Below are 15,611 nucleotides of genomic sequence, written 5' to 3' on the forward strand. Positions count from 1 at the left end.
ATCCACCCTCTCTCTCTCATCCACGCGCTCTCTCATCCACCCTCGCTCTCTCATATCCACCCTCGCTCTCTCATCCACCCTCTCTCTCTCATCCACGCGCTCTCTCTCATCCACGCGCTCTCTCTCATCCACCCTCGCTCTCTCATCCACCCTCGCTCTCTCATCCACACCCTCTCTCATCCACCCTCTCTCTCTCATCCACCCTCTCTCTCTCATCCACACGCTCTCTCATCCACACTCGCTCTCTCATCCACCCTCGCTCTCTCATCCACCCTCGCTCTCTCATCCACATGCTCTCTCTCATCCACCCTCTCTCTCTCATCCACCCTCTCTCTCTCATCCACGCTCTCTCCGTCTCTCTCTCATCCACCCTCTCTCTCTCATCCACGTGCTCTCTCATCCACCCTCGCTCTCATCCACACTCTCTCATCCACACTCTCTCCCTCTCTCTCTCATCCACCCTCTCTCTCTCATCCACACTCTCTCCCTCTCTCTCATCCACACTCTCTCCCTCTCTCTCTCATCCTCCCTCTCTCTCTCATCCACCCTCTCTCTCATCCTCCCTCTTTCTCATCCACGCTCTCTCCCTCTCGCTCTCTCATCCACCCGCTCTCTCATCCACCCGCTCTCTCATCCACCCGCTCTCTCATCCTCCCGCTCTCTCATCCTCCCTCTCTCTCATCCACCCTCTCTCATCCACGCTCTCTCCCTCTCTCTCTCTCATCCACCCGCTCTCTCATCCTCCCTCTCTCTCATCCAGCCTCTCTCTCATTCACGTGCTCTCATCCACCCTCTCTCTCATCCACTCTCTCTCCCTCTCTCTCTCATCCACCCATTCTCTCATCCACCCTCTCTCTCTCATTCACCCTCTCATCCACCCTCTCTCTCTCTCATCCACCCTCTCTCTCTCATTCACCCTCTCTCTCTCTCATTCAACCTCTCTCTCATCCACACGCGCGCTCTCTCTCTCTCTCTCATCCACCCTCTCTCATCCACGCGCGCTCTCTCTCTCTCATCCACCCTCTCTCTCTCATCCACCCTCTCTCATCCATGCTCTCTCTCTCTCTCTCTCTCTCTCTCTCTCTCTCTCTCTCTCTCACATCCACGCTCTCTCTCTCTCTCTCACATCCACCCTCTCTCTCACATCCACCCTCTCTCTCTTTCATCCACGTGCTCTCTCTCATATCCACCTTCTCTCTCTCATCCACTCTCTCTCATCCACCCTCTCTCTCATCCACCCTTTCTCTCTCTCTCTCTCTCTCTCTCATCCATGCTCCCTCCCTCTCTCTCTCATCCACCCTCTCTCTCTCTCATCCACGCGCTCTCTCATCCACCCTCTCTCTCTCATTCACCCTCTCTCTCATCCACCCTCTCTCTCTCATCCACCCTCTCTCTCTCATCCACGCGCGCGCGCTCTCTCTCTCTCTCATCCACCCTCTCTCTCTCATCCACCCTCTCTCATCCACGTGCTCTCTCTCTCTCATCCACCCTCTCTCTCATCCACACGCGCGCTCTCTCTCTCTCTCTCTCTCTCATCCACCCTCTCTCTCATCCACCCTCTCTCTCATCCACCCTCTCTCTCTCTCATCCACACTCTCTCCCTCTCTCTCATCCACACTCTCTCCCTCTCTCTCATCCTCCCTCTCTCTCATCCACACTCTCTCCCTCTCTCTCATCCTCCCTCTCTCTCATCCACACTCTCTCTCTCATCCACACTCTCTCATCCTCCCTCTCTCTCTCATCCACCCTCTCTCTCTCATCCACCCTGTCTCTCTCATCTTCCCTCTCTCATCCACGCTCTCTCCCTCTCTCTCTCTCTCTCTCTCTCATCCTCCCTCTCTCTCTCTCATCCACCCTCTCTCTCTCATCCACCCCCTCTCTCTCATCCACGCTCTCTCTCTCTCTCTCTCTCATCCACCCGCTCTCATCCACCCTCTCTCTCATCCTCCCTCTCTCTCATCCACGCTCTCTCCCTCTCTCTCTCTCATCCACCCGCTCTCTCATCCACCCGCTCTCTCTTCCACCCTCTCTCTCATCCACGCTCTCTCCCTCTCTCTCTCATCCACCCGCTCTCTCATCCATCCGCTCTCTCATCCTCCCTCTCTCTCATCCAGCCTCTCTCTCATCCACGTGCTCTCATCCAGCCTCTCTCTCATCCACGTGCTCTCATCCACCCTCTCTCTCATCCACTCTCTCTCCCTCTCTCTCTCATCCACCCGTTCTCTCATCCACCCGTTCTCTCATCCACCCTCTCTCTCTCATCCACTCTCTCATCCACCCTCTCTCTCTCTCATCCACCCTCTCTCTCTCTCATCCACCCTCTCATCCACCCTCTCTCTCTCATCCACCCTCTCATCCACCCTCTCTCTCTCATCCACCCTCTCTCTCATCCACCCTCTCTCTCTCATCCACCCTCTCTCTCTCATCCACGCGCTTTCTCATCCACCCTCTCATCCACCCTCTCTCTCTCATCCACGCGCTCTCTCATCCACCCTCGCTCTCTCATATCCACCCTCGCTCTCTCATCCACACTCGCTCTCTCATCCACCCTCGCTCTCTCATCCACCCTCGCTCTCTCATCCACCCTCGCTCTCTCATCCACATGCTCTCTCTCATCCACCCGCTCTCTCTCATCCACGCTCTCTCCGTCTCTCTCTCTCATCCACCCTCTCTCTCATCCACGTGCTCTCTCATCCACCCTCGCTCTCATCCACACTCTCTCATCCACACTCTCTCCCTCTCTCTCTCATCCACCCTCTCTCTCTCATCCACACTCTCTCCCTCTCTCTCATCCACACTCTCTCCCTCTCTCTCTCATCCTCCCTCTCTCTCTCATCCACCCTCTCTCTCATCCTCCCTCTTTCTCATCCACGCTCTCTCCCTCTCGCTCTCTCATCCACCCGCTCTCTCATCCACCCGCTCTCTCATCCACCCGCTCTCTCATCCACCCGCTCTCTCATCCTCCCGCTCTCTCATCCACCCTCTCTCATCCACGCTCTCTCCCTCTCTCTCTCTCATCCACCCGCTCTCTCATCCTCCCTCTCTCTCATCCAGCCTCTCTCTCATCCACGTGCTCTCATCCACCCTCTCTCTCATCCACTCTCTCTCCCTCTCTCTCTCATCCACCCATTCTCTCATCCACCCTCTCTCTCTCATTCACCCTCTCATCCACCCTCTCTCTCTCTCATCCACCCTCTCTCTCTCATTCACCCTCTCTCTCTCTCATTCAACCTCTCTCTCATCCACACGCGCGCTCTCTCTCTCTCTCTCATCCACCCTCTCTCATCCACCCGCTCTCTCTCTCATCAACCCTCTCTCTCATCCACACGCTCTCTCACGCTCTCTCTCTCTCTCTCTCTCTCATCCACCCTCTCTCTCTCATCCACCCTCTCTCATCCACGCGCTCTCTCTCTCTCATCCACCCTCTCTCTCTCATCCACGCGCGCTCTCTCTCTCTCTCTCATCCACCCTCTCTCTCTCTCATCCACCCTCTCTCTCTCATCCACGTGCTCTCTCTCTCATATCCACCTTCTCTCTCATCCACTCTCTTTCATCCACCCTCCCTCTCATCCACGCACTCTCTCATCCACCCTCTCTCTCTCTTTCACCCTCTCTCTCATCCACCCTTTCTCTCTCTCTCTCTCTCTCTCTCATCCATGCTCCCTCCGTCTCTCTCTCATCCACCCTCGCTCTCTCATCCATGCTCTCTCTCTCATCCATGCTCTCTCTCATCCACCCTCTCTCTCTCACTCTCATCCACCCGCTCTCTCTCTCTCATCCACCCTCTCTCTCATCCACACGCGCTCTCTCTCTCTCTCTCTCTCTGTCTCTCTCATCCACCCTCTCTCTCATCCACCCTCTCTCTCATCCACACGCTCTCTCTCTCTCATCCACGCTCTCTCTCATCCACCCTCTCTCATCCACGCGCTCTCTCTCTCTCTCATCCACCCTCTCTCTCTCATCCACCCTCTCTCATCCACGCGCGCTCTCTCTCTCTCTCTCACATCCACCCTCTCTCTCACATCCACCCTCGCTCTCACATCCACCCTCGCTCTCTCATCCACCCTCGCTCTCTCATCCATGCTCTCTCTCATCCATACTCTCTCTCATCCACCCTCTCACTCTCATCCACCCTCTCTCTCTCACTCTCATCCACCCGCTCTCTCTCATCCACCCTCTCTCTCATCCACACGCACGCTCTCTCTCTCTCTCTCTCTCTCATCCACCCTCTCTCTCTCATCCACCCTCTCTCATCCACGCGCTCTCTCTCTCTCATCCACCCTCTCTCTCATCCACGCACTCTCTCTCTCTCTCACATCCACCCTCTCTCTCACATCCACCCTCTCTCTCTCATCCACCCTCTCTCATCCACCCTCTCTCTCATCCACGCGCGCTCTCTCTCATCCACCCTCTCTCTCTCTCATCCACGTGCTCTCTCTCTCATATCCACCTTCTCTCTCTCATCCACTCTCTCTCATCCACCCTCCCTCTCATCCACGCACTCTCTCATCCACCCTCTCTCTCTCTCATCCATGCTCCCTCCCTCTCTCTCTCATCCACCCTCTCTCTCTCGCTCTCTCATCCATTCGCTCTCTCATCCATTCGCTCTCTCATCCATTCGCTCTCTCATCCATTCGCTCTCTCATCCATGCTCTCTCTCATCCGCGCTCTCTCTCATCCATGCGCTCTCTCATCCATGCTCTCTCTCATCCACCCTCTCTCTCTCTCTCATCCACCCTCTCTCTCTCTCATCCACCCTCTCTCTCTCTCTCTCATCCACCCTCTCTCTCTCTCTCTCTCTCTCTCTCTCTCATCCATGCTCCCTCTCTCTCTCGCTCTCTCATCCATGCGCTCTCTCATCCACCCTCTCTCTCTCTCATTCACCCTCTCTCTCTCTCTCATCCATGCGCTCTCTCTCTCATCCACGCGCTCTCTCTCTCATCCACCCTCTCTCTCATCCATGCGCGCTCTCTCTCATCCACCCTCTCTCTCATCCACCCTCTCTCTCTCTCATCCACCCTCTCTCTCTCTCTCTCATCCACCCTCTCTCATCCACGCGCTCTCTCTATCCCTCTCTCTCTCATCCACCCTCTCTCATCCACGCTCTCTCTCTCTCTCTCTCATCCACGCGCTCTCTCTATCCCTCTCTCTCTCTCATCCACCCTCTCTCATCCACCCTCTCTCTCATCCACACGCGCTGTCTCTCATCCACCCTCTCTCTCTCATCCACCCTCTCTCTCTCTCTCAACCACGTGCTCTCTCTCTCTCATCCACCCTCTCTCTCAACCACGTGCTCTCTCTCATCCACCCTCCCTCTCATCCACGCACTCTCTCATCCACGCTCTCTCTCTCATTCACCCTCTCTCTCATCCACCCTTTCTCTCTCTCATCCATGCTCCCTCCCTCTCTCTCTCATCCACCCTCGCTCTCTCATCCATGCTCTCTCTCATCCACCCTCTCTCTCTCTCTCTCTCTCTCATCCACCCGCTCTCTCTCTCTCATCCACCCTCTCTCTCTCTCTCATCCACCCTCTCTCTCATCCACATGCGCTCTCTCTCTCTCTCTCTCTCTCTCATCCACCCTCTCTCTCATCCACGTGCGCTCTCTCTCTCTCTCTCTCTCTCTCTCTCTCTCTCTCTCATCCACTCTCTCTCTCTCTCTCTCTCTCTCATCCACCCTCTCTCTCTCATCCACCCTCTCTCATCCATGCGCTCTCTCTCTCTCATCCACCCTCTCTCTCTCATCCACCCTCTCTCATCCACGCGCTCTCTCTCTCATCCACCCTCTCTCTCTCATCCACCCTCTCTCATCCACCCTCTCTCTCTCATCCACCCTCTCTCATCCATGCGCTCTCTCTCTCTCATCCACCCTCTCTCTCTCATCCACCCTCTCTCATCCACGCGCTCTCTCTCTCATCCACCCTCTCTCTCTCATCCACCCTCTCTCATCCACCCTCTCTCTCTCATCCACCCTCTCTCATCCACGCGCTCTCTCTCTCTCATCCACCCTCTCTCTCATCCACGCGCGCTCTCTCTCTCATCCACCCTCTCTCATCCACGCTCTCTCTCTCTCTCTCATCCCACGCGCTCTCTCTCATCCACCCTCTCTCTCTCATCCACGCGCTCTCTCTCATCCACCCTCTCTCTCATCCACGCGCGCTCTCTCTCTCATCCACCCTCTCTCTCTCATCCACGCGCTCTCTCTCATCCACCCTCTCTCTCATCCACGCGCGCTCTCTCTCATATCCGCCTTCTCTCTCTCATCCACTCTCTCTCATCCACCCTCCCTCTCATCCACGCACTCTCTCATCCACCCTCTCTCTCATCCACCCTCTCTCTCTCATCCCACCTTTCTCTCTCTCTCTCTCTCATCCATGCTCCCTCCCTCTCTCTCTCATCCACCCTCTCTCTCTCGCTCTCCTCATCCATGCTCTCTCATCCATGCTCTCTCATCCATGCTCTCTCATCCATGCTCTCTCTCATCCATGCTCTCTCTCATCCATGCGCTCTCTCATCCATGCTCTCTCTCATCCATGCTCTCTCTCATCCATGCTCTCTCTCATCCATGCTCTCTCTCATCCATGCTCTCTCTCATCCATGCTCTCTCTCATCCACCCGCTCTCTCTCTCTCATCCACCCGCTCTCTCTCTCTCATCCACCCGCTCTCTCTCTCTCATCCACCCGCTCTCTCTCTCTCATCCACCCGCTCTCTCTCTCTCATCCACCCGCTCTCTCTCTCTCATCCACCCGCTCTCTCTCTCTCTCTCTCATCCACCCGCTCTCTCTCTCTCTCTCATCCACCCCGCTCTTCTCTCTCTCTCTCATCCACCCTCTCTCTCTCTCTCTCATCCACCCTCTCTCTCTCTCTCATCCACCCTCCCTCTCATTCACTCTCTCTCATCCACCCTTTCTCTCTCTCTCTCTCTCTCCTCTCTCTCTCTCTCTCTCTCATCCACCCTTCTCTCTCTCTCTCTCTCTCTCTCTCATCCATGCTCCCTCCCTCTCTCTCTCTCATCCACCCTCGCTCTCTCGCTCTCTCATCCATGCGCTCTCTCATCCACCCTCTCGCTCTCTCATCCACCCTGTCGCGCTCTCATCCACCCTCTCTCTCTCTCATCCACCCTCTCTCTCTCTCATCCACCCTCCCTCTCTCTCATCCATGCGCTCTCTCATCCATGCGCTCTCTCATCCATGCTCTCTCTCATCCACCCGCTCTCTCTCTCTCTCTCATCCATGCTCTCTCTCATCCACCCGCTCTCTCTCTCTCATCCACCCGCTCGCTCTCTCTCATCCACCCGCTCGCTCTCTCTCATCCACCCGCTCTCTCTCCATCATCCACCCGCTCTCTCTCTCTCATCCACCCGCTCTCTCTCTCTCATCCACCCGCTCTCTCTCTCTCTCTCTCATCCATGGTCCCTCCCTCTCTCTCTCATCCACCCTCGCTCTCTCGCTCTCTCATCCCTCATGCGCTCTCTCATCCATGCGCTCTCTCATCCACCCTCTCTCTCTCTCTCATCCACCCTCTCTCTCTCTCTCATCCACCCTCTCTCTCGCTCTCTCTCTCATCCACCCTCTCTCCCCTCTCACCCTCTCATCCTCTCTCTCTCTCATTCACTCTCTCTCTCTCTCTCTCTCTCTCTCTCTCTCTTTTTCCGGAAGCTTCTCTGTATTCCCTCTGAGCAGCTTGGAAGGAAAGTGTAGTTGCACTGGCACCATGCCAGGGGAATCTCTAATCCCTCTCTGTGTATGTGTGTGTGTGTGTGTGTGTGTGTGTGTTTGAGGTTATTCACACAGAGAGAGCGGTTGGTTAAGGATTTGTCAGAGAAGATCATCATCAAGTTCATACTGTCTGCAGTTTTAGTTGAATTAGCGTTCAGGTGTCTCCCCTTTCATCATGGCAACGGGTCAAATATTATACGTTACAGCTGTTATAATATCAAATTTTATCATATCAAATATTGTAAATGTTACAAATGTTATCCTAAATATTGGCACCTCTACTAAACCAAAGCTCATGTGATGTTATTTATATCTAAATAAAAATAATTAATCCCTAACCGGGCGGCACAGTGGTGTAGTGGTTAGCGCTGTCACCTCACAGCAAGAAGGTCCGGGTTCGAGCCCCGTGGCCGGCGAGGGCCTTTCTGTGCGGAGTTTGCATGTTCTCCCCGTGTCCGCGTGGATTTCCTCCGGGTGCTCCGGTTTCCCCCACAGTCCAAAGACATGCAGGTTAGGTTAACTGGTGACTCTAAATTGAGCGTAGGTGTGAATGTGAGTGTGAATGGTTGTCTGTGTCTATGTGTCAGCCCTGCGATGACCTGGCGACTTGTCCAGGGTGTACCCCGCCTTTCGCCCATAGTCAGCTGGGATAGGCTCCAGCTGGCCCACGACTCTGTAGGATAAGTGGCTACAGATAATGGATGGATGGATGGATGGATGGATGGATGGATAATCCCTAACCACTGGTTCAGACTCAACAGTACATGAGCAGTATGTGATGTTTGGTGTTTGCTCGCACTCGCGTCCATGTTGGAGAGCGTTGTCCTGAAATATGTTTTCTCAACACACAAAGCTACAAATGGTTTCAGGAACTTTTTGTCTTTGGAAATACGTATTTGAACATTTTTCTCACTATTTCAGGTTGGTTCATTCAATTTGGAGCGATCCGTTCTCAAGCGTTCGTCACCTGAGGTAAAACGATCCTCCCTTCAGCCCCACAGCATTTATCCTGTCTTCCTTCAGGGACGAGGGAGTGAAGGGAAGGGAAGAGGCTGTGGAGTCAAAATGTCTGCTTTAGAGAAGACCCGCCCCTTCCTCCAGTCACGCAAAGTGTCAATCTGTAGTGAACCTCCTGCTTCCATATGGAAGACGAGTCGATATTTGACGATACCGCAGACTTGGCTTTGATTTCCGTTAAAAATCGAGGTTCAGAGTCTGGGGGAGGATTTCTGTTAAAATCAGGAATGATGATGATAGCGATGATGAAGGGAGATGAACTATTTCAAGTATTATTATTAATAAAGTATTTTATTATGGAAAGCGTTTTGGTTTCTCCACACGCCTGCTAATAGATGAGGGTGTTCCTTGTGTACTCCTTATATTTATACCCCATGAACACCAGGAAATGATCAACAGCCATTCGTGCGAGCGACAGTGAAATTTCAAAACATCAGGTTTCTTCGAGAGCATTTACATTTATTTCAAATCAGCTGGGATAGGCTCCAGCTTGCCTGCGACCCTGTAGAACAGGATAAAGCGGCTACAGATAATGAGATGAGATGAGATCTTTAAAGAGAGCTGAGAATTTTGGCATGTAGCTTCATTTATAGAAAATATACTGTTTAAAATATCATCAGAAAGATCGAAAAACAGTTAAATTATTCTTGTGAAGGGTGTGAGTAAGAAGTGTGTGTATGGGACACAGTGTGTGTGTGTGTGTGTGTGTGAGTGTGAACAGAACACATGACCCACTCAATTGGCTGATTAAACACTGCATTCTCTAACAGTGCTAATTATTCTGCTTCTCTGTAATTCCATGTTCTCTCTCTCTCACACACACACACACACACACACACACACACCTCTGAATTCAGGAGAGACATTTTCTGTTCAGTAAACAGTACAGAATACTTACACTCTCTGCATCTCTCTCTCTCTCTCTCCCTCTCTCTCTGACTCTCTCTCTGCAGTCTCCTCCATGCAGTCGTGCTACAGCTAAGATGGAGGAGCAGAATGAAGGTGTTCAGTTTGGGGAGAATAAATACATCAGCAAGTGAGTCTCTCTTCATCACCATCATCTTCATCACCACACACTCCTGATCTCCTGATAGAAATATTCAAACAATAGGAATATTTAAATAATATTGTCTGTTTTTTTTCGTGGTATATCAGATATATTCCATTCAGCGAGCATGATGCTGAACGAGTCAAAAACGAGTAGCTGAATGGAATATATTTGATAGACCATGAAAAAAAGCCATTATTATTATTATTATTATTATTATTAGGGCAGCACGGTGGTGTAGTGGTTAGCGCTGTCACCTCACAGCAAGAAGGTCTGGGTTCGAGCCCCGTGGCCGGCGAGGGCCTTTCTGTGCGGAGTTTGCATGTTCTCCCCGTGTCCGCGTGGGTTTCCTCCGGGTGCTCCGGTTTCCCCCACAGTCCAAAGACATGCAGGTTAGGTTAACTGGTGACTCTAAATTGAGCGTAGGTGTGAATGTGAGTGTGAATGGTTGTCTGTGTCTATGTGTCAGCCCTGTGATGACCTGGCGACTTGTCCAGGGTGTACCCCGCCTTTCGCCCGTAGTCAGCTGGGATAGGCTCCAGCTTGCCTGCAACCCTGTAGAACAGGATAAAGCGGCTACAGATAATGAGATGAGATTATTATTATTATTATTATAATACATACAAATTTCCTTTCAGGTGTTCGACGCGTCTTTCTCTTTCAAAATTCTCTCAAAATCTTCCATATTTAACGAAGCAAGCCTGGTGGCCATGTTTGTTTACAAATGGTCACAATCACTCACTTCACAAGTGTGGAAGTTTTATGTCTCTGTTACCTTGACAACTGTGCAATCGTAAACCATATTCAACGCTCATTCTCCATTGGGTAGAGTGATGTAATACACGTAGGATAAGCGATATGCGAACAATATTGCATGCTATCAAACCAAATGAATGAAACCCGCTAGAAGGGAATAGAACACGTTTTTATTCCATCGAAAAAGTGTCCTGTATGGATAATAATCATTAATATCTTTCTCAGGCAAACTCTTATTTGTGTGTGTCTCTCTCTCTCTCTCTCTCTCTCTCTCTCTCTCTTTCTCGTTTTAATAATTCTGCCACTTAATAGCTTTCATATAAACAATGGAATGGTGTAGCATGAGTTTTTTATGTGTGTGATGATTTTTGTCCTTTTTTAAACGACACACACACACACACACCAAGACACAGTGCAGTTAACACACTCAAATACATATATATTTAATGTGTATGTATGGCTGCAGGGTTAATACCTGTGTGTGTGTGTGTGTGTGTGTGTGTGTGTGTGTGTGTGTGTCTAGGAGCAGCATCCTTGCCCACCTGAAGACCTATAACCTCTATTATGAAGGACAAAACCTGCAGCTGAGGCACAGAGAAGTAGGAACACTGTCTCTCTCTCACACACACACACACACACACACACACACACACACACGTTTGCCTTCTTTGCCTGAAATGTGGTTCACTTTAACCCCTACTGTCCCTGCTCAATAATTTACCCGTCTCTGGGGAGTAATGCAGGGTGTGTGTGTGTGTGTGTTGTGGCCTGATTGGGTTCTCCACAGGAAGAAGGTGAGCTGATCGTTGAGGGTCTCCTGAACATCTCTTGGGGTCTGCGGCGACCAATCAGATTGCAGATGCAGGATGACAACGAGCGAATCAGACCACCTCCCTCATCTACATCCTGGCACTCGGGCTGTAACCTGGGCAACCAGAGGTCAGGTCATAAAACTTATGTACACACACACACACACACACACACACACACACACACAAATTATATCCCGTAAACGTCCCAATGCTGCAGAGAATTTCAGAGAAGAATCTCCATGGAAACTGCTTTCAGAGCGTTTCACTCTGACTGAAGGTTGAGATTATCTGTAAAAACTTCAGACGAACGGCGCAGGGGTGTGTACAGTGGATTTATTCCCTCATGACTTTATTAGCACGCAGAGATAACATGTCCGAACGTTTCCTGGAAGTGAGAAAAGCGTTAAAAGGCCGTAGCACATCGTTTCATTTCCAGCTGAGCCCGTGCTCATGTCTGATCTTTCTCCAGGATGGGTTTAGACGTGTACTTTAGATTTGAGTTCAGGGTTTTCAAGAACTAATGCTTTCTATTTTATATTAGACCACAAAATGAGTCCAGTTGGTCAAAAAAATGAAAAGTTGTTGAAAATCAAATTTGGAGAAAATCATTTAAGTTGAAATTAACGCATCGCACATATTTATTTAGCGTACACAGTCATAACTATAGGCTTTTTCACAGTGTAAGATTTTGATAATGGATGCATTATAGACTATTATTATTATTATTACCCATACAGGACACTTTCTCCATGGAATAAAAACGTGTTCTATGCTTTTCTAGTGGGTTTATTGATAGCATGCAATATTATCATAATATCGCTTATCCTCCATGTATTACGCCACTCGACCCAATGGAGAATGAGTGTGCAATATTGTTATAATATTGTACGTTGTCAAGACAACACAATGTCAGAGCTCATGCGAAGATCCAATGACGAAACTTTTCTGCTGCGCATGCGCACAATCATTTCTTTGTTGGCCGGGAAAGAGAGAAGACGAGGCTAATCCAGTGCTAGGTTTAATATATATATATATATATATATATATATATATATATATATATATATATATATATATATACTTTATTTCGAATCATTTTATACAACAGACACACCGGTATATTTACAAAATACATTAAAAAAAAAAATGATTCGGGTCGAGACCAAGATTTTAAAAAATCTGTCAGTCCCAAATTAAGCAAAATAAACAAAAACCAAATACACAGAAACGGAACCGGTCTCGACCCACCCATCCCCCCCAACATATGCAGACAGACACACCCAAACAGCAAACAAGAAATAAATGAACAAAAGAGAATTAAAAAGGAAGAGAAAGTAAAAAATAAATAAATAAATAAATAAATAAATGAAAAGAAAATAATTTGAACATCAGAACCCCCGCCCACCTCCCCAGTATCAGACAAGGATTTTGGTTATTACTACGCGAACGGTCGGAGCGGATTAAAATTCTTTAAATTGTTGCAAAAGCTTTAATTAAGCACTAAATAAATAAACTGAAGATGCGCTGAACACCCGAAAGGCTACCAAAACTTTATTATATATTCTTCACGCATATTTCCAAGAGGGGTGGCACGGTGGTGTAGTGGTTAGCGCTGTCGCCTCACAGCAAGAAGGTCCTGGGTTCGAGCCCCGGGGCCGGCGAGGGCCTTTCTGTGTGGAGTTTGCATGTTCTCCCCGTGTCCGCGTGGGTTTCCTCCGGGTGCTCCGGTTTCCCCCACAGTCCAAAGACATGCAGGTTAGGTTAACTGGTGACTCTAAATTGACCGTAGGTGTGAATGTGAGTGTGAATGGTTGTCTGTGTCTATGTGTCAGCCCTGTGATGACCTGGCGACTTGTCCAGGGTGTACCCTGCCTTTCGCCCGTAGTCAGCTGGGATAGGCTCCAGCTTGCCTGCGACCCTGTAGAAGGATAAAGCGGCTACAGATAATGAGATGAGATGAGATTTTCCAGGCAAAACAAACCTCGCCCGGCAGCACTTATTTTATACCTATATGTTGATAATGGTAATATTTCTCAATCGTCAGCTCTCAGGTTATAGTCCTATGAAAATCCATGACCTTGAGTTTGACATTTCAAAGTCATTCAAGGTCAAAGGTCATGGCGGTAACTGAAAGCCCATATGGGACGACTTATATGTTGATAATGGTAAACATCTGGCTATCATGAACCATTTTAAAGTTATAACCCTTTGAAAACGCACAACCTTCAGTTTGACCTTTCAAGGTCACTCAAGGTCAAAGATCATGGTGCCAAATGAAAGGCTATATGGAAGTTCCTGTACGCTCATAATAGTAAACATCTGTCTATCGGCAACCGTTTTTGAGTCATAATGGAAAATGTTATTTTGACCGAAAGGTTGACCTTCACGTTCACCTTGACCCAATTACCCCCAAAATTTAATCAGGTACTCTATGGACCATTGCCCACCTACCCTGAAAATTTGAAGTCAATCGGTGCAACCGTCTAGACACTAGATTGTTAAAAGACAAACACACAAACAAATAAACAAACTGCAGTGATTACAATACCTCGCCCCACTGACTCCATTGCGGGCAAGGTAAAAACATCATAATGCCAAAAATAACAATGTTGATTTTAAAAAAAAAAGAGAGAGAAACAAAGCCGAATTATTTACTCTGAAGGAACTTTTTGCCGCTCTTTTAAATTCCTTAATAGTTGACAGTGATTGTCAATTCGCAAACGATTCGAATCAATGAAATAAAAAAATGAATCGTGATTACTATTAATCAGGCTGCGTCATGTTAGATTTTCCTCGCTGTAATTGCATTGTTTAGACAGCAGAGGGAGCAGTAATGTAGACTAGTAATCGAGAATGTATGTGACTTCACAGTAGGCCAAAGTAACACAGCTCTAATGCCGTGCAAAAAAAAAAAAACAGATCTAAAATGTGAAAGAGCTGTTGTGTGACTGGCTGTACAATAGAAATAGATTTAACAGGAAATCAGAGCGCTCTTTCTTTTCACAGACTGCTAAAAGATGAAGAAAAGAGAAGAAAACAGGCAGTACAAATGTTTATAAAGGTTTATTAAGAAAAGGAATATTTGTTATTAATGTTTTACATTTTGAATAAAAGAAATATTTTCGTAAACAGGCTATAACATTTCACTCCAACGTTTACAAACGTGGTAAATAATTATTGCTGGTTATTAAGAAAATAAAGCAAAAAAAGGAAAATTTAAGTTGATGAAGAATAGGAAAATAAATGTTGCTTTTTTTGTAATAAATTTTTTTTTATAAAATATAAACAAGGAAGACAGAAACTATGTGTACAGCTCTAGTGCAGATGTTAAGGTGGGACGTGAACTGATTTATGCCAAGATTGGTCGGATGTACTAATATGATGGACTTTACAAGACCAAGATCAAAAATCTGTCACATTAAGCATTCGAGAGATTTGTTTTAAATTTAGTTTTGGCCCCCAAACCATCTTATATTTAACAGTTATTCCACGAAATCGAGTCGTACATGAGCTGATGGCTATAATCCATGTACGACGAGATTGAGTGGAATAACTGTTTTATTCTATCCACATTCACTGGATTTTGAGAAACAGAGCACTTTTATTTGTATTTTTTGCAAATTCGATCAATAAAAACTTTACACAAAATGTCAGACAAAATCATTTCTGCTTAGAATGTAAACAAACCGGCGAAATGACAGGAACAAATTGTGAAAAATGCTAGAAAATGAAAAATAAAAAAAGATACGTTCTGACCTTCAAATACTTTCATTCAATATTTTTTTGCTTTTTTTATTTTTGGGGGTTTGTTTTTGAGTAGTTTTTATTTTGTCCTCGGTTGGTTCAGCAACACGTGCTGCCATTTTCTTCTTCTTCTTCTTTAGAGTTTTTGTGGCGGTTGGCAAACCAACTTAAAGGTACAGTACATTACCGCCACCAACTGGAACAGGAGATATGGGGGGGGGGAACAAAACTATATAATTTTAGCTATTTCTGTTTCTTTTAAATACTTGATAACAAAGTGATATATTGTATTGTATTGTATTGTTTATTTTTGAATAGGGACAGATACAAAGACATAGATATCTGGAACAGTTATCTGATGTATGCATCACAGTATTTGTAGCCAAAGCTAATTCACAACACTTGTCCCTAGTTGGGCTTTTAATTAAACAAAACAAAAAGAGAGAAAATGAATATTTAAAATCTATAAGAAAAAATATATATACATAAAAATAAAATAAAATAAAAGATAATGGT

At 47.8% G+C, this 15,611-nt stretch overlaps 1 protein-coding gene across 3 annotated transcripts in view; it reads left to right on the plus strand.

The window, feature by feature from the left end:
- rassf2a (Ras association domain family member 2a) overlaps positions 1-15,611 on the plus strand; it is a 54,590-nt gene that overhangs the window by 27,948 nt on the left and 11,031 nt on the right. For all 3 annotated transcript variants that reach the window (XM_060931248.1, XM_060931249.1, XM_060931250.1), the window contains exons 2-4: positions 9,689-9,771; positions 11,063-11,138; positions 11,327-11,478. In XM_060931248.1, the coding sequence (XP_060787231.1) occupies positions 9,719-9,771; positions 11,063-11,138; positions 11,327-11,478 (281 nt within the window). In that variant the 5' untranslated portion in view covers positions 9,689-9,718. The remainder of the gene's footprint in view (positions 1-9,688; positions 9,772-11,062; positions 11,139-11,326; positions 11,479-15,611) is intronic.

The sequence above is a fragment of the Neoarius graeffei genome, chromosome 10 (genome assembly GCF_027579695.1).
Source record: "Neoarius graeffei isolate fNeoGra1 chromosome 10, fNeoGra1.pri, whole genome shotgun sequence".
Classification (NCBI taxonomy): domain Eukaryota; kingdom Metazoa; phylum Chordata; class Actinopteri; order Siluriformes; family Ariidae; genus Neoarius; species Neoarius graeffei.